The following is a 20,149-nucleotide window of genomic DNA, read 5'->3' as shown; positions in this document are numbered from 1 at the left end:
CTTATGTGGGGGTGCATGAGTGCTGCTGGTGTCGGGGAGCTGCATTTCATTGATGGCATCATGAATTCACAGATGTATTGCTCTATACTGAAAGAGAAGATGCTACCATCACTCCGTGCCCTTGGTCGTTGTGCACTTTTCCAACATGGCAATGATCCTAAACACACGTCTAAGGCCACTGCTGGATTTCTGAAGAAGAACAGGGTGAAAGTGATTCAGTGGCCAAGTATGTCTCCTGATCTGAACCCAATCGAACACCTATGGGGAATTCTGAAGAGACAAGTTGAGCATCACTCTCCATCCAGCATCCGGTCACTAAAAGAGGTCATTGTTGAAGAATGGAAAAAGACTGATGTTGCAAAAATGTCACCAACTTGTTCATTCCATACCTAGAAGACTTGGTGCTGTCATTAAAAATCATGGAGGCCATACAAAGTACTAGATGTAGTAGTTTTTGTTGTGGGGTGTACTCATTTTTGCACCACCCTAATTTGAGTAAAACTGAAAAATGTGTAATCTAAGTTATATTATTAACCTTACTTTCATGTTATAAGTTACAGATGTTATTTTAAACTTTGTCTTGTCAACATTTTGGAAATTGTGTTCATTGAGATATTGTTTAAAATGTTACTTTTCAAAGGGGGTGTACTCATTTACGCTGAGCACTGTATGTGGAGTTAGCCACGACTGTAATGGTGATGAGCCCTATTTTCATATGAAGATGTTACTTTATTCAGACCAATGCTGTGTGTGTGTCCTGACTCATATACCCGTTAGAATCCAGGAGCATTATGAAAGCCATGTGAGCAGGGAAGTGAGCGAGTCTAGCAAACCGGATTCACTCCCGCTTCCCAACTACGGTCAGGAATGTGAAAAAGAGGGAAGGCAACATACTGGAATGGATTTTGCTCAGGATATTTCCCCTAGCTGTAAAAATTCCCTTGAGAAGTAAGCCAGGATGGATGACTGAACAGAACCAGCTATCTTGGGTCACATTTATTCGTCAGGGCATAATGAACAGAGATTTTGTTTTGCCGTGCTTTTACCAGCCCTGTCTGTGGGCCTGTCATTTCAGGTTCACATGACAGCATACGTGTTCTCACCGGTCAATCACAACCAAGTTAGCTAATGCACATTAACATTCTACACTAATGCAAAAGCAGTGTGCAACAGTGAAACAAAAGCCATGGAAAGGTCAAAAATTAAAGGAGGAGCTAAAAAAAACAAACCAGGCATTAGGGGCATAGGCTTCCAAATGTTTAAAAAAATAAATAAATCTACAAACTGTTTGGGCATCAGCACCCTGAATTGGCCTGCAATGCCATTTTCAAGGACCAGAATGAAGAGCTTAAAATGGACAGTAAAACATAGCTATAGACTAGGCTGTTGCCTCTCACAGTTACCAGAGGACTAGCCCCCCTGTAACCCTAGCTGTATAGGTGAGAGGCCGAGGGCTATGGAAACGAAGGTCAGCGCCGCCCAATGTGCCTGACTGCATGGAGCGGGAAGGACTTTAGAGATGGGCTAGGCTGCATGTTCACTTAAAACTGCTGTAACTTGCCCAACCATAACTGATTATCATATGTACCAGAGATTTCCAAGCTTGTTGGGGCTGAAGCACATCAAAGGTCAAATCAGAATGTCAAGGCACACCAAATTAAAAGTTGGCTATCGATTATGAAGAATGTCACACACATTATGATGGGCTAGAAGGTCATTTGCAAAATTTGACCCAGATTGCACGACAGCAGATTGTCAAATAATTATTAAAACAGATAGGTAAATCAGACAGGCAATTGTATAATTTATTAAAAACGTGAGGCAACGCTCATTACAGTGTTTTCCATGAGTTACCTAGACTGTAGTGACGGAAGCATTTTCAGAACACAAACACCATTTGATTTGAGACTGATAACATTAAGTGTCCACTCCAGTCATCCACTAGTCCAAACACAATACGATGGTTATCAATTTAAAACAGCAAACAGATAACATCAATGGAGAAGTTAGCATTGATAATTAGCATTCATCAAACTTGAGCTGAGAGAATGTTAACATCAGCATGTCCGACTCTCATCTCCTCGCTTTAAAACAGTGCACGGTTAAATTTGTAGAGTTTTAGCTTATTTGAGTCAGAAAAGCTGCTAACACATCCGGTAGCATGTATTCGTCATTCAAAACACAAGTGCATGCTCTAACCAGAGTTCAAAATAGGTTTATTTTTGGCTAAAATGAAATTATTCTGCATGTTCTCTATTCAATATTTTAAATTTTCTAAAAAAATAAATAAACCAGTTGAACACAGGTAACCACTTCTGCTTCATTTCTTTGAGGGCTGAAATGTATGCTCTAGTCATTTTTTTAACCGTTTATGAACTGTTAAACTCCTTAACAATGCTTTGCGGGTGTGGCCTTTTTGCTGTGGCATCACCATTCATATCGATACAACCAGTGTGTTTATGCTTAAATTACTAAAGCACGAAATTGTTTTGTACAAGTTCTTCATAGATCTCATCTCATTATCTCTATAGCCGCTTTATCCTTCTACAGGGTCGCAGGCAAGCTGGAGCCTATCCCAGCTGACTACGGGCGAAAGGCAGGGTACACCCTGGACAAGTCGCCAGGTCATCACAGGGCTGACACATAGACACAGACAACCATTCACACTCTCATTCACACCTACGGTCAATTTAGAGTCACCAGTTAACCTAACCTGCATGTCTTTGGACTGTGGGGGAAACCGGAGCACCCGGAGGAAACCCACGCGGACAACATGCAAACTCCGCACAGAAAGGCCCTCGCCGGCCACAGGGCTCGAACCCGGACCTTCTTGCTGTGAGGCGACAGCGCTAACCACTACACCACCGTGCCGCCCCTCTTCATAGATCTGAAACTCTTAATTTTGCTCTCAAAGTGCACCAGTTTGATACATTTAACTTTAAAATAAACAAAATTATCTCACAGGGGAGCATGCCCCCAGAGCGAGGGCCACTGACCCTAGTTTCACAAAATCCTGAGGGAAACACTATTATTCTGTCTGTTTTTTTTAAATAACTACTGCCAGAGGAAAAGCTACCTGTTCTTTTGCAAGTTAGGGTAGCTGTGAAAGAAATCTCTCTCAACTCAAACGTAGAAGTAGGTGACTGTGATTATGCAACATATCCTAGAAGCATGTTGATATTCAAAAATAAACTGAATGTCAGCGTTGTTTGTTTGGTGCCCAATCTAGGTTTTCCATGTCGAATGAGGAAGTTGGTTCATCTGGAAGAAAATCATTTGATTTTGTCTGAACACTTTCATGAAGAAGCCAATTAAAATGTGAGCAGAAATAAAAGGAGATTCTTAAACAAACTCTTCCATACTCTGTTGTGCCTGTCTATTTTTAAAAAAAATACATTTTAAATAGTCGCAAATTTCTCTGCAATTTTCAGGGTTAGCTCCTCTCACTGTATTCTCTTTAACCACTCATTTCTTCATTGTTCTTGAAGCATTTGCTTCTCTTTGTTAAAATTTTTCTTCATAGCAGGGAAATGGTGATATCTTTTATCTATTCCTCGATTTAAATGATTGGAACAACCAAAAACAGCACAAAAATGAACCATATTTAAGACTGGTTAAGCCTTGCTTACACGAAAACTGGTGTCTTTTCACCTGGGGGTCAGTTATCACTTGATGCATAACGTCATGTGCAAGGGGTCTATTTGTCCATTTCTTAATTGACCTGAACTGCCTGCCCAAGGGCAGCAGTTCAAACAGAGAATTTCTGGGGTGGGACGGATCTTTTAATATACTGAGGGTTCTTTTGAGGCAGCAGGAACTGTAAAGCTCTTCCAGGCAGGGAAGAGGGCATCCGATGATCATCTGGGTGGTGGTGACAACCCTCTGGAGCACTTTTCTCTCTGCTCCTGTGCAGCTGACAAACCACACACTGATGCAGTATGTATGTAAGTATGTTCTCTATGGAGCAACAATAGAAAGACACAAGCAGTTTTTGAGGGAGGTCGTTCACCATGAGGATCATCAGGAAGTAAAGTCTCTGCTGTGCGTTCTTTATCACTTGTGTGGCATTAGAGCTCCAGGTCAGCTCCTCCTCTATGTGCACCCCAAGGAACCAGAAGTCCAGGATCCTCTCCACATATTGCGCACTGATGAGAATAGAGATCTTGCATGTGACGTCACAGCCGATCCAGATTGTAATAGACGCCATCTTGTCGGTCAAACGCCATATTTCCACCTTCTACTTCTACCTTTTCTTCTGGAAAACCCTACGATATACAATTCTACTACAATGGCTGCGGCTACAAGCTCTCCCTACCTGTGCACGTTTATGTTTTTTGTGTGTATTTTTGCGTGTTGTTCGTCTGTACCGGACTTCAATATCCACTACAACCGTATGGACTTACTGGACATTGGTTTCCAGCAGAAAATGACGGTTTGTAGTGATTTCCATCGCATGCACAACATTCCGGACGAGATAGCGAGACCAGCGGGGTCTCCGTGGATTGTTATCGGGTCTGGCAGGCGAAGGAGGCGGCATCGGGAGAGGAAGCAAAAGCGAGGCTGCAGGCAGAGCTGGCCTGTTGACTAAGCTCAGAAAACAGCCACTCAAATCTCCACTGCCAAGCCTCTACCTCTCCAATGCCAGATCCATGGTAAACAAGACGGACGATTTGGAATTACAGCTGGAATTACCTTATTCTATTCTATAATCGGCTGGTCAGTGCTATACTCAATACTTAAGTGACTTACCCGTCCAATGAGGATTGCTATTTTCTTGTTTACAAGATGCCACATCTGAGGGCGGCTGACAAATCCTGAATTTCTGTAAAGATAACTGTCCAGAGATTTATAAGCATGCAGTGCTTCACCACTGAACAGCGAGGGAAAGTTAATGAGGTAATTATACACGTCTGGGTATTCCACCGCTGGCAGTTCAATATCCACTGACACGGTCGTGAAAACTATGTCCGGTAAGCGATAAGGGTCACTAATCTGTAGGTCGTTTATTTTAGACATACTGTATATCTCATTATCTGTTCATTAGAAAAATGAGCCGTGTAGTCCGTCGGTTGAAATTGATCCATGTTGTATACGAGTGCAGCAGTATTCAGCTGTGTTTTTTACCGACAAGATGGCGGCTGTTTACATTCTGGTCACGTGACTGCAAGATCTCTATAGGCTGAAAGTCTGTTTTCTTTTTCCTGAAGTCTATGATCAGCTCCTTGGTTTTGGTGGTTGAGGACCAGGTTTGCTGTCTCAGCACCACCCAGACAGCTGCTCAACCTTGTGCTGATAAGCAGACTCCTTCCCCCCAGAGATGAGCCCCACTATGGTAGTATCATCCGCAAATATGATGTCATTACGGGAGCGAGCAGGGTGCAGTTGTAAGTGTAGAAGAACAACTTGTTCAATCCTAGATAAAGCCGTGGCACAGCAGTTATGCTCATATTTACATAGGAATAACATCCATGAAATGTATCAGTCAGGATTTAGACCTCATCATAGCAAAGAGACAGCACTGGTTAAAGTAGTAAACGACCTACTGTTGGTGTCTGATCAGGGCTGTGTTTCGCTGCTTGTGTTGCTTGACCTTAGTTCAGCATTTGATACCATTGATCATTCCATTCTTCTGGATAGACTAGAAAATGTTGTGGGAGTTAAGGGAACGGCCCTCTCCTGGCTCAGCTCTTATTTAACTGATCGCTATCAGTATGCTGATGTAAATGGTGATTTTTCTAGACATACTGCATGCATATATATATATATATATATATATATATATATATATATATAAAAATATGGGCGGCACGGTGGTGTAGTGGTTAGCGCTGTCGCCTCACAGCAAGAAGATCCGAGTTCGAGCCCCGTGGCCGGCAAGGGCCTTTCTGTGCGGAGTTTGCATGTTCTCCCCGTGTCCGCGTGGGTTTCCTCTGGGTGCTCCGGTTTCCCCCACAGTCCAAAGACATGCAGGTTAGGTTAACTGGTGACTCCAAATTGACCGTAGGTGTGAATGTGAGTGTGAATGGTTGTCTATGTGTCAGCCCTGTGATGACCTGGCGACTTGTCCAGGGTGTACCCCGCCTTTCGCCCGTAGTCAGCTGGGATAGGCTCCAGCTTGCCTGCGACCCTGTAGAAGGATAAAGCGGCTAGAGATAATGAGATGATATATATATCTCAGGGCTTTACATTAGCACCTGCCAAATGCGGGTAAAATTCGGCTTTGGTGGGTAATAACTTTAGTCTCACTAGCCATTTTGGCGGGTGGTTTATTCTGTGGTATGACAATATATTTTAATTGTAGTTTTCTCTGAAGGCATCTGATATAATAAACACATTGCAATGTAATACGCGCCTACAACTCCCATGAGCATCTGCGTAAACATTCTGACAATGTTAGAATTGTTTAGAACGTTCGTTAACGTCTCAGATAAAATCAAATGATACGGTAACCTGCGGTTAATGAACAAAGCAACAAAGTCGCTGACAACTGACAAGCACACGGTGTGGCAGCATATAGCTTGAGTTTAAAACCCTGCTGCTCAGGAAAAAAGGGGCAGAAATGAGCAGGGCTGGAGCAGCATTTTAAAGTCACCGAGGTCCGTGATGCGCAAAGCGCGTGCCGAAAAATGTTCGCCATATTTAAATGAGAGGGGTGAATTACACATCACACAAGAGATCTCATCTCATTATCTGTAGCCGCTTTATCCTGTTCTACAGGGTCGCAGGCAAGCTGGAGCTTATCCCAGCTGACTATGGGCGAAAGGCGGGGTACACCCTGGACAAGTCGCCAGGTCATCACAGGGCTGACACAGACAACCATTCACACCTACGGTCAATTTAGAGTCACCAGTTAACCTAACCTGCATGTCTTTGGACTGTGGGGGAAACCGGAGCACCCGGAGGAAACCCACGCAGACACGGGGAGAACATGCAAACTCCGCACAGAAAGGCCCTCGCTGGCCACGGGGCTCGAACCCGGACCTTCTTGCTGTGAGGCAACAGTGCTAACCATTACACCACCATGCCGCCCAGATTGGCTCGTTCATAGCAAAACCGAAAATACCCTGTACTGCGAACACTGTAGAAAGTCTGGCAAAGACAGGCACCAGTAATTTTAAACTCGAAACTATCAAGGACCACGAAAAGTCAAACGCACACATCGGTACTAGAACATCAAAACCAGCGAAGACGGCTGGTCACTACAGGACAGCATTGCTTTCAGTCCCTGGCTGTCATGAAGTTGGCTGAGCTGGAGAGGATGGCGCTGCTGTTTAGAAACGTTCACGTGATTGTAAAGAAATTGATCCCGCCTCAGGTCACGAAGACCATTTTTCATGGACCATTCAGACTCATCTGATGATGAATGTAATGAGGACATTTAATGTCTCTCTCTACACATGTTCAAACACACACACACAATTAATAGATAATACATAATATCAGGGCTTTGAACCAGAATTTTTTTCCTATCGGTTCGTTCCGAACAGAAACGGAATTTTAACGTTTCCGGTTTTGGGTTCCACCATTAAATAGACGTTCCCGAACCGGTTAGAACAAAAAAATTTCGTTCCCGGAACGGTTAATTACGTTCCCTGTCAGCTGTTTAACAAATGGCTATAAAATTATGTCTGTCTCATCCAGCTTAAGCCAAATGTAGGCTAATTATATTACAACCTTCATTAAATAAGACAAGAAATAATTCAAAACAATTATTATTATTTCAAATGTTGGCGATTTGGATTCTCAGTATGTCTTCCCATCTACACAAACAGAAAAAGTGCCAAAAATGAAAGATAATTCGTTTAGTGTGTTACCAAAGGCTAGTCAGGCCCTATAGAGGGCTACCGCATGACGTCACCGCGCCGCGAGATTTTGTTAGGCGCCATATTGGAAGACCAAGTACACATCTATGCAAGTACATACATACATAAAACAAACTACACCTGAAATGTAGCCAGGGCCGGTTCTGCCCTAATCTGGACCCGGGTGCAACATCGCGCAACCCCCACCCCTCAAAAAAAAAAAAAAACAAAACAAAAAAAAAAAAACACCAATCTAAATCAGGACAACCATCACATAACTATAAACATTTTATATCAACTATTTTAACTAAATGGGCTATAATAAATAAGCCTGCAGGCAGCCACGGCGGGCTGCCTCAGAAAAGTAACCGTTCAATGACACAACTGAAAGCCTGCAGCCACGGCGGGCTGCCTCAGAAAAGTAACCATTTGTCCTACCTTAAAACTCGTTTTGCATTTTCTGCCTCCTTTTTTGTATTTTCGACCCTCTGTTTATTTTCTTTCCTTTTCTGAAAACCCGATTTGTGTCCAGACATTTTGTTCTGCTCCCAACGAACTAACTCGTCAGGTCTCGTCTCTCGAGCCCGCGATGATTCCCGTGGGAAGGGCAACAATTGATACATTTTTACAAACAGCCAATAGGGAGGTTACAACGTTCAGGCTCTTCTTTGCTCAGACACTCAGTAATGCACTTACTCACTTATTATCACGTGGAGACATGATAGTAGTCCACCTTCCCGCTCTCTCCATTCAATCCGCGAACGTCACACAGGAAGTGAACCCCAGCGGGTCATAGAAACTTGCGCAGGAGAAGAATGACTATTTGTAGGCTACAGAAACTTTGAGGAACGAAATAAAAACTGGTATTAACCGGTTACCATTATTTTTAATAAGCGTTTCTGTTCCGGAACATAAAAAATAATAAAGTTTCTGGTTTCGTTTCTGTTCCATGTGAAATAGAAAAAGTTCCCGGTTTTCGTTTTCGTTCCTTGAACCGGTTCAAAGCCCTGCATAATATACATAATAATACTTGATAATACACATAATACTTGCATATCAAAACATCCAATGTTTTTCAATGATAAATGTTTTGAATTGGACTTTTAATATTAGAATCAGTTCAGTTGTACTGAATGTTATTTTTCATATACGATACTTCATATTGTAAGGGGCTTGAATTTGAGTTCAATAAAGAGAATACTCTGCTTATATTTTTGTCTGAATTGGTTCCATGTTTTCATAGAGGGAGCTACCTTAACAGCACTGAATACTTGAGTGCTACTGTAGAGATACATTATACGCTGCCATTCATGATTAAATCTAGATCTTCCGAACTTTAACGTATCATGGTGAAGAAAAAAACTGCGATTTCCTGGCAACAAAATTGTGGCTAGTGAAAAGGCTGAATAGCTAGTGACTCAGGAAAACCACTAGCCACAGTGGCCGGTGAGCAAAAAAGTTAATAAAAAGCCCTGATATATGTACACACACATACACACATATATATATACACACACACACACACACACACACACACACACACACACACACACACACACACACACGGTGCGATTTGTCAAAAAACCAGAAGGGGGGATGTTTTTTTTTTTAATCATGAAACGTCACAAAATTAAGGTAACAATAGGCTAACAGCTCAATAACATCCGATGATGTCAAATGAATAACACTAAATGAAAACGAACACTAAACCAGAGATAGTAAATTCATCTTCCTATCTCTCTGACTAAATACACGAACACTAACACACAACAAAGTTCGCACTGCTTGTCGTGTTGCTGTGATGTTTCTCTCCCTCCGGATTAAATGGACAGTGACTCGAAAATCACTAAAATACATGAATACTAAATGAACAGTTTGCTCTCAGGGATGCAAACAGTGCGCCTTTTGGCGGATGCCGCCTTTTTCACGGCTGAATCGCGCAGATCCGATTTTTTTTTTTAGGGGGGGCGTTGGAGTGTCTGATTATAATTTCAAAGTAAATTCTGTATTAAAATTACTAAATAAGCAAATCCGTTACAGTCCATGAAACAGGAAGTATAAGGATGAGAAAAAAAGTTTAAATCGGAAAGCTGCTTTCCGATTTAACTTTTTTTTTTCTCATCCTTATACTTCCTGTTTCATGGACTGTAACGGATTTGCTTATTTAGTAATTTTAATACAGAATTTACTTTGAAATTATAATCAGACACTCCAACGCCCCTCCTAAAAAAAAAAAACCGGATCTGCGCGATTCAGCCATGAAAAAAGACGGCATTTGTTATCATCTACAGTGTATCTATTTGCTGGGGACGTTTGTGAACATCAAAGCTGCCACTTCGGGTCATTTTGAAAGCGAGTGCAATGTAGACCATAGAAAACTGTGTCACAACATGCCTGTCATGTCAACTTTTTTTTTGGTTTGTTTGTTTTATTGACGGGGTTGTCCCTGAGGATTTTTTTTTCAGCAGAGATAAAAAACAGAGGGGGGATGATCCCCACCATCCCCCCAGCAAATCGCACCCAGTAGGGCTGTGCGATATATCGAATATACTCGATATATCACCGAAAATTCTGTGTGCGATACATAAAATTATTATATCGTAACTATCGAGTATTTTATGGTCATCTTCCGACTTGTGTTTGTTGCATTCGTTTCAAACCTTTTCCGGTGGTTTTCTCCCTGTCCCTCAGGCAGTAACGTGAGAGGCTGCCTAAGGGTAAAAAAAACAATAATGTCACGCACTCACCAACCAATCCCAGGCGACATTTCGGTGCTGAAAGGAACTTCCGGGAAGATTTTCTAGTTTCGGTTGTGTTGCCAGATTGGGTGGTTTCCCGCCCAATTGGGCGGTTTTAAGTGCATTTTGGCGGGTTTTGAACATATTTTGGGCTGGAAAATGTCAGCAGTATCTGGCAACACTGCCGGCGGGAAGATTTCCTAGTTCCGGTTTACAGCGCTGACTCAGTTCGTGCAGTCGCTGGTGTTGCATAGGCTACCGTGTAAGCTCTGTCAATTTCAGTGACAGTGTGCAAAGAGAAAAATTATGTTTTGCAGATCTCTCTCTTCTCTCCCTCAATCTCTCTCTCTATTGTGAATGTTCCAGTGGTTCTCAGTAGTCAGGTTAATAGCTTGGAGATCTATTTTTTAAAATAATTTAATGAATGAGCACTTTTCTTATTTAGGCTAAACGTCTCTCAGTGTTGAGCTTGGACTTTATTGATTTGAGCTCTGAGCAGCTCTGTATTGTATTGCCCCTTTGTTGCAATTTTCAAGATTGTTTTTGCAGTTTGTGCTACATCTTTGTTGAATAAAAATAGTCTTATTTCAATTCAATTGTGATTAATCACGAACATGAAAATTTAAAATGTGTTGTTGAAAACCACCTGTAAAGTTAACCAAGAATTATTTAATCTGCAGGGATTGTAGTGAAAATAAAAGTTAGATTTCATGGGGTCCTTTAGAGGAGATTTAAATATATCGAGATATATATCGTATATCGTGAAATGGAGAAAATGTATCGGGATATTCATTTTTTCCCCATATCGCACAGCCCTTATATATATCTCCATCCTCTGGGTGATATTATTCATAAACATGATATTAGTTTCCACGGTTATGCTGATGACACATAGTTGTATGTTTCTACAAAACCTGATGAGAGACACCAGCTTAATAGAATTGAGGAATGTGTAAAGGACATTAGACATGGGATGCTTATTAACTTCCTTCTGCTTAACTCTGACAAGACTGAAGTACTTGTACTCGGACCACATGCAGCTAGAAGCAAGTTTTCTGATTCCACAGTAACTCTGGATGGCCTTTCTGTTTCTTCACGTGCAGCAGTAAAAGACCTCGGAGTGATTATTGACCCCGGACTTTCATTCAAAATGCACATCAAGAACATTCCCCGGTTAGCTTTCTTTCATCTCAGAAACATTTCTAAGAGAAGAAATTCAATGTCACTACACGACACAGAAAAATTAGTTCATGCTTTCGTTACCTCCAGGTTGGATTATTGTAATGCCTTACTGTCTGGATGTTCCAATAAGTGCATAAACAAGCTCCAGTTAGTTCAAAATGCAGCAACAAGAGTCCTTACTAGAGCTAGAAAATATGACCCCATCACCCCTGTCTTATCCACACTGCATTGGCTCCCAATCAAATTTCGTACTGATTATAAAATACTACTATTGACCTTTAAAGCACTAAATGGTCTCGCACCACAGTACCTGAGTGAACTTCTGCTCCTCTATGACCCACCACGCCTACTTAGATCAAAAGGTGCAGGCTATCTGCTGGTACCTTGTCTAGTGAAGGCTACATCAGGGGGCGGAGCCTTTTCTTACAAAGCCCCACAGTTATGGAACAGCCTTCCAAGTAGTGTTCGGGAATCAGAAACAGTCCATGTTGAAGTCTAGGCTGAACTCATATCTGTTTAGTCAAGCTTTTAGTTAAGAGTGTTTATGAGGGAAAGGTGTAGATCCGGAAGGTCCTCAGACAGAGTGTTTTGGTAAACTGGGATGTATGGATGCTGTCAGTTCCCCACTCACTTGCTCGCTTGAGTTTGATCCTGTAGTGGCTGCTGCTTTATGTCCTGGGGCTTCCTCATGCCTGTGCTACCTTCTGGCTCTCCCCTTTTAGTTATGCTGTCATAGTTAGTTGCCGGAGTCCCTGCTTGTACTCAGTGCAAAATGTATACTGTTCCTACTCATCAGGTGACATTGGACATACCCAACAACATGTGTTTTCTCTCTTTCTCTCCCCCTCCCCCCATCTGTCCCTCTGAGTTACCTGGCAATCCTGACCTCTTCTGCTCCTCAGACCTGCCTGATCCACTCTGATGCCCTACATCTGGTTGGAGTCTCATCACATTGCTCCTGTGGAGGATAGCCCCATATGGACAGTTGAAAGTCACACTTGGCAGATGCTCTGGACTCTTACAGTAATGCTTTTATGGCTGAGGACTACAGCTGACTTGCTAACTTTAGGACTGCAGTTGTCATGAACAGTTTTGCACTCAAGTTTCCATCAATGAAGAGTTAGAACATCAACAAAACTGATTTCATGTTAAAAATATTAGAATCACATTGTCTCTTATCACCCAAATGAGGATGGATTCCCTTTTGAGTCTGGTTCCTCTCGAGGTTTCTCTCTCATGTCGTCTGAGGGAGTTTTTCCTTGCCACAGGTTTGCTCATTGGGAATAGATTAGGGATAAAATTAGCTCATGTTTTAAGTCATTCAAATTCTGTAAAGCTGCTTTGCGACAATGTCTATTGTTAAAAGCGCTATTGAGGTATTTCACCTGACGTCACGGTCACATGACGCCCCGGTGTCCGCCATTTTGGACGGCAAGCTACATACTAACGCTGCAGACAGAGAGGGAGAACCAGCTTGGAAAGAAAAACGTGTTACAGACACCTAGAATAGATTAATTTGTCAGTAAGCACTCTATAAATAACCATGGTGTTTGCTTGTTGTGCTGTGGGCTGCCACAACAGACAGGGACAGCGTGCAGGACTCTCCTTTTACCGGTTTCCTACTGACCCAGACAAGAGGGCCAAATGGATTGCAGCTGTGAAAAGACAGGATTGGGAGCCAACAGAGTACTCCAGACTTTGCAGTGATCATTTAATTTCAGGTTAGTTTATCAGTCAACGCAATTTTGATAAAATATATAGCAAAAAGTAAATGGGTCAGTGTTTGTTAACCCATCTAAGCAGTGAAACAAGGCAGTGTTAATTTGTCTAGGGTTGCATGTAGCAGACATTTTGTTCTCCTGTTTGTCATGTATTATTTTCCTTTTGATGAATAAAGTTTATAAATACTACTTATATCATGTCATAGCTGGAGCTCGCTGGCACGCCAGGGAGCTCGCCGGGGAGCTCGCTGGCGCGCCGGGGGAGCTCGCTGGCGCGCCCGCTGGCGCACCGGGGGAGCTCGCTGGCGCGCCGGGGGAGCTTGTTGGCGTGCCGGGGGAGCTCGCTGGCGCGCTCCGGCTATGACATGATACAAGTAGTATTTATAAACTTTATTCATCAAAAGGAAAATAATATTCTATTCTAATCGCCCTATGATGGGTCAGTGAACAATCCTGGTGGAAGCAGGTAAACGTCGTTCTCTAAGCCTGCTAACCTCAATTTTTGCAAATACCTCTCCCTCTGCTCACCCTGTAAATGCCCTACGTCGCTGGATAGTGAAGGTGTTTTCTGCATCTCGCTCCTTTTTCTTTTGTTTTTCGTTTGTCGTCTTCCTCGCATTCAAACTGATTCGAGCCGTGCCGTCCAAAATGGCAGCATCACATGACTTGGTCACGTGGGTGAAATACCTCAATACAAATAAACTTGACTTGACTAGAGGGTGAAGAGTGGGGAGCCATTGCTGAGGCAATCAGACAGGAAGTCCTTTATCCAGAGGCAGATGGATTAAGACAGTCCCAGATCTGTCAGGTTGGACACCAGTCTGTGAGGGAGAATGGTGTTGAATGCTGAGCTAAAGTCCACAAAGAACAGCGTAGCATAGCTCTCCTGCTGCTCAAGGTGAGTGAGGGCAGTGTGGAGAGTTGTTGCTATGGCGTCCTCTGTAGACCCATTAGCTCTATAAGTATACTGGTGTCTAACATGGGTGGGGGACTTGAGATGATGCAAGTCTGAACCAGTTGCTCAAAGCGCTTCATGATGACGGGAGTAAGTGCCACTGGTCATTCAGGCTGCTAATGGTCTTTTTTTGGCAATGGAAGATGGTAGAGGACTTCAGGCAGGGTGGGATGGTGGACTGGGATAGGGACTGGTTGACTTATGTGACATCCTATGCTCTGTACATAAAATGGTTCTAGACGTTGTTTTATTTTACTACAAGATACATGCCTATCAGAAATACTGGCCAGAGGTGGTCAATTACTGCAAGAGTCTTGGTCAAGGTGGCTCATTGCTATTTAGCCCCTAATGTTCTCCAAGCTTTAACATTAACAGCCCCATGAGCCTTTGCACTCTGGCAAGGCTCCGTGGAACTGGCAACAACTAAAGTGACTGCCTTTTCTGGTCGCTACAATAATAATCCTCCTCCCTGGAGCCAAATTTATCTTCAAAATGGGATTAAAGGCCATTTAGATTAAAAAAAAGTTAAAAGTGACTACCTACAAACATTTTTAATGAAAAAGTACAGTCATTGTTGTATTTAAAAAAAATATATATTTCATGAGCCTGCATGAAAATGCATGGGGTTGCTCAAAATTCCACAGCACACTTCACTTTGTCTCACAGCACACCGGGTATATACACTGTCATCTCATTATCTGTAGCCGCTTTATCCTGTTCTACAGGGTCGCAGGCAAGCTGGAGCCTATCCCAGCTGACTACGGGCGAAAGGCGGGATACACCCTGGACAAGTCGCCAGGTCATCACAGGGCTGACGCATAGACACAGACAACTTGAGCACTGAGGTGTTACTAGTATTTTTATTAACAGGCAAGTTCCACCACACTGGCTAAAAGAACCTGTGTCGGACCGCAATGTGCTCAAACTTGCGATTTACACTACTCCACATATCATCTGCAAGAAGAAATTTATATTAATTGGAGCTACCGTCATCATATTTTGTTACATAAAAATATACAATCTTTATAATAAAATTTATGACAAACTCACAAGTGAGGAGTCTCCACTGTTCTTGGCTTCCTCTCGGTTCACCAGCTCTCCCTGGCAGGGTCCGAAGTGTGCACCTACTGGAACAGTCTCCCCCTTATTAAACACTCCCAGGCCTGCATCAGGAATACTGGACTTCTGGATTTCTAGCCCAGGAGGAAGTGTTTGTCTGGCTCGGTCAGGGACTCCCATGGGAACAGGAGTATCGGGGATGAAGAGGGGTGGTCCATGAACCTCGCATTTGTTGAGGAAGAAGGATTTGCAAACTTCACAGTCTAGGAGTAGAGAAAACAACAGGAAGAAATGAGGCCCAAATGTGTGTGCAATCTGTGTGTGTCTATCTAAGACCATATACGGTACATTAGTACTGTATAAAGATTATCCTAAGAAAGCTTGCCAGTAAGGTTCACTGAGCATCTGGTTGAGACTAGGTGTCCATCAGGACTGGGATCAAACAGGACACAACAAAGTACCAGTATTGGCAAAAAATATGGAAACACCTACCAAAATGACAAAACACCACAATTTGACCTTTTGTTCTCAAGTTCTCTTAATAAACTAAACATTTTCATCATAACAAACAAAATGTTACAAGTAACCAGAGTAAATAATTCTAAAATATTATCAATATTTGGTATGGAACCCCTTGACACTGAAGTGCATCGACACGATCAGGCATGCTATCAAAGTTTATGAATAAAATCAAGTGGAATTGATCTCCATATGTCTTGCAACACTTCCCAGAGCTGTAGCAGGTTTGAAGGAGCCCTTTTCACCTTCTCTCACTTCACGTAGTTCCAGACTTGCTCAGTTATGCCGCTTTTCCACTACAAACGCGGCTGAGTCGGGCTGAGCCGTGCCGTGCTGAGTCGGGCTGAGCGGGGCTGTTGGAGTTGCATTTCGACTACAACCGCGCTGAACCGTGCTGGCTGGAAGTGGGTGGACACACTGGGTGGAGTTAGCGAAAGTGGGTGGACGTCAAGTGATGTCGTTAAGCAGCGCAAACAGTGACATCAGTGATCTTTTAAGCGGTAGTCTCACAACCCGAATAGTAAACAATAAACATGGAGGACATGGAGTCGTTAGTATTGCTGGTCTTGGTGCTGTGGCTTGTTGTCACCGACAACGCGGACAGATACTGGCAAGAGCGTATAGATGAGGCGAGGCGGCGCATAAGGCTTCAGAAATTCTCGTAATTCGTAATTCTTCTCCTTCCGGGTTTGCGGTGTTTACAGATCCCAGCGCGCTCGCGGGGCGTGTGTGGGCATGTGAGGACACTCCTCCTCACCAATCAGTGCACAGGGGAGTGTCTGCTCACGCCCCCAGCCTCACTCGGCACGGTTTGGCTCGCTTCAGCCCCACTCCAAAACGGTGCGAGTTTTAGGGGCTAAGCAGGGCTGAAGCGAGCTGAGTCGTGCTGGTTTTTGGTAGTCGAAACGCGAGCTGTGTCGGGCTGAAGTGAGCTGAAGTGAGCTGAAAAAGGGTAGTGGAAAAGGGCCATTATATTCATGTCAGGACTTTGGGCTGGCCAATCAAGAATTGCCAAGCTGCCATCTTGTTCTTTGTTTTGTAAATACTGTTTAACCATCCCAGCTGTGTGTTTTGGGTCATTATCTTGCTGGAAGATAAAGTTGTTGCCAATGAGAGCTCTTCCAGAAGGCACAGCATGATGGATAAGGATTTGTCTGTACTTGTCAGCAGTGAGGGTCCCATCCATTTTGTAGAGATGACCAACTCCATTGTAGGTGATGGCTCCCCATACTTGCAGGACCCCTCCGCCATGTTTTACTGTGGGAGAAATACAGTTTGCCTTGTATCTTTCTCCCTTTCTGCACCTGACTTACTGTTGCATAGCGTTGCCAAATAATTCAAAATTTCTTCTCATCTGAGAACATGACCCTTTTCCACTGCTCAGAAGTCCAACTCCTGTGAATTTTTGCCCAGTGAAGTCTCTTCTGCTTATTTCCACCTCTCAACAAAAGTTTTGCGCACTGACACATGACCTTTGAGGCCTTCTGCTGAGAGCATCTTCCTAACCAGGTGTGGGGAGACATCCTTGCCTGTAGCATCTTGGAGGTCCTGTGCCAGTTCTTTGCTGGATTTCTTCCTCTCTTGTAGGGATGTAGTCTTGAGGTACTGGGCATCAACTTTAGTCAACTTTTTCTTCCTTCCTCCGCCTGAAATGTTCTTGAAGTTCCCAGTCTTCTGGTGATGCTTGAGGCATTTCCAGACAGCACTGTGGGTCACATGCAGTTTCTTTGCTATGGCTCATTATGAATGGCCCTCCTCCCGCAAAACTTTCATCCTAATACGCTGCTCTTCTGTAGTTTCTCTCTCTGATGCCATTTCTGCCTGTTGCCTGGCTGTAGTCAGAGGATAAATACTTTTTCTAATGAATTATTTGTAGAGACCACATGATTTAGTTAATGGTTTTCACCTGTGGAATAATTAGCATATCATGGTAGGATTGCCCAACAAGGAGTGATTAAGGTGGCTTTTGGGGCTAAACTAAACAAAAAGAGATACTACAGTGGGGCAAAAAAGTATTTAGTCAGCCACCAATTGTGCAAGTTCTCCCACTTAAAAAGATGAGAGAGGCCTGTAATTTTCATCATAGGTACACTTAAACTATAAGAGACAGAATGGGGGGAAAGAATCCAGGAAATCACATTGTAGGATTTTTAATGAATTAATTGGTAAATTCCTCGGTAAAATAAGTATTTGGTCACCTACAAACAAGCAAGATTTCTGGCTCTCACAGACCTGTAACAACTTCTTTAAGAGGCTCCTCTGTCCTCCACTCGTTACCTGTATTAATGGCACCTGTTTGAACTCGTTATCAGTATAAAAGACACCTGTCCACAACCTCAAACAGTCACACTCCAAACTCCACTATGGCCAAGACCAAAGAGCTGTCAAAGGACACCAGAAACAAAATTATAGACCTGCACGAGGCTGGGAAGACTGAATCTGCAATAGGTAAGCAGCTTGGTGTGAAGAAATCAACTGTGGGAGCAATTATTAGAAAATGGAAGACATACAAGACCACTGATAATTTCCCTCGATCTGGGGCTCCACGCAAGATCTCACCCCGTGGGGTCAAAATGATCACAAGAATGGTGAGCAAAAATCCCAGAACCACACGGGGGGACCTAGTGAATGACCTGCAGAGAGCTGGGACCAAAGTAACAAAGGCTACCATCAGTAACACACTACGCCGCCAGGGACTCAAATCCTGCAGTGCCCCCTGCTTAAGCCAATACATGTCCAGGCCCGTCTGAAATTTGCTAGAGAGCATTTGGATGATCCAGAAGAGGATTGGGAGAATGTCATATGGTCAGATGAAACCAAAATAGAACTTTTTGGTAAAAACTCAACTTGTCGTGTTTGGAGGAGAAAGAATGCTGAGTTGCATCCAAAGAACACCATACCTACTGTGAAGCATGGGGGTGGAAACATCATACTTTGGGGCTGTTTTTCTGCAAAGGGACCAGGACGACTGATCCGTGTAAAGGAAAGAATGAATGGGGCCATGTATCGTGAGATTTTGAGTGAAAACCTCCTTCCATCAGCAAGCGCATTGAAGATGAAACGTGGCTGGGTCTTTCAGCATGATAATGATCCCAAACACACAGCCCGGACAACGAAGGAGTGGCTTCGTAAGAAGCATTTCAAGGTCCTGGAGTGGCCTAGCCAGTCTCCAGATCTCAACCCCATAGAAAATCTTTGGAGGGAGTTGAAAGTCCGTGTTGCCCAGCGACAGCCCCAAAACGTCACTGCTCTAGAGGAGATCTGCATGGAGGAATGGGCCAAAATACCAGCAACAGTGTGTGAAAACCTTGTGAAGACTTACAGAAAACGTTTGACCTCTGTCATTGCCAACAAAGGGTATATAACAAAGTATTGAGATGAACTTTTGTTATTGACCAAATACTTATTTTCCACCATAACTTGCAAATAAATTAATTAAAAATCAGACGTGATTTTCTGGATTTTTTTTTCTCATTTTGTCTCTCATAGTTGAGGTATACCTATGATGAAAATTACAGGCCTCACATGTTTTTAAGTGGGAGAACTTGCACAATTGGTGACTGACTAAATACTTTTTTGCCCCACTGTATTTCCAATATTTTTATGATGTTTATCACACAACGATGGCCAAAACTGCTAGTATTTTCATGGGTAAAGTATAAAATTGTGGTTAAAAGGTGTCTCTGTATCTTCATAATGTATTTCAGTTGCCTTCAGTGTAGATTCTGATGTCATTTGCACGGATTAAGTATGCAAAATCGATCTTTTCCTAGGCATTTCCATATTTTGTGCCAGCACTGGATACAAGTATGAGGTTTTTTTACTTCCTTGTGGGAGTAAACAAATGGTCAGATACGAAGCTTGCAGGGCAAAATAAAACGAATGTTCATTAACATGACTGTGGCACTGCATAACGTATTTACAGTATTCTCTTAGGACTTGCCTGGTCAGGGTTGTTTTAAATTCAGCTACTTGTTTGCTTATCTTCTGGGGAACAGAATTTCCCAAATTTGTTCTGAAAATCACATGCAGGTACAAACAAAATTAACTGCAGCACGGTGGTGTAGTGGTTAGCACGGTTGCCTCACAGCAAGAAGGTTCTGGGTTCGAACCCAGCGGCCGGCGAGGGCCTTTCTGTGTGGAGTTTGCATGTTCTCCCCGTGTCTGCATGGG

At 43.1% G+C, this 20,149-nt stretch overlaps 1 protein-coding gene across 18 annotated transcripts in view; it reads right to left on the bottom strand.

The window, feature by feature from the left end:
- LOC132867671 (zinc finger protein 271-like) overlaps window positions 1–20,149 on the bottom strand; it is an 806,111-nt gene that overhangs the window by 285,295 nt on the left and 500,667 nt on the right. For 16 of the 18 annotated variants that reach the window (XM_060900654.1, XM_060900653.1, XM_060900645.1 and 13 more), the window contains one exon: window positions 15,449–15,720. In XM_060900654.1, coding sequence (XP_060756637.1) covers window positions 15,449–15,720 — 272 coding nt within the window. Of the gene's footprint in view, window positions 1–10,462; window positions 10,514–12,594; window positions 12,680–15,448; window positions 15,721–20,149 lie in introns of those variants that run through there. The other 2 variants (XM_060900667.1, XM_060900666.1) reach the window with 2 other exon arrangements.

The sequence above is a fragment of the Neoarius graeffei genome, chromosome 19 (assembly GCF_027579695.1).
Source record: "Neoarius graeffei isolate fNeoGra1 chromosome 19, fNeoGra1.pri, whole genome shotgun sequence".
Taxonomy (NCBI): Eukaryota; Metazoa; Chordata; class Actinopteri; order Siluriformes; family Ariidae; genus Neoarius; species Neoarius graeffei.
This window is presented reverse-complemented; position numbering and strand designations above follow the sequence as displayed.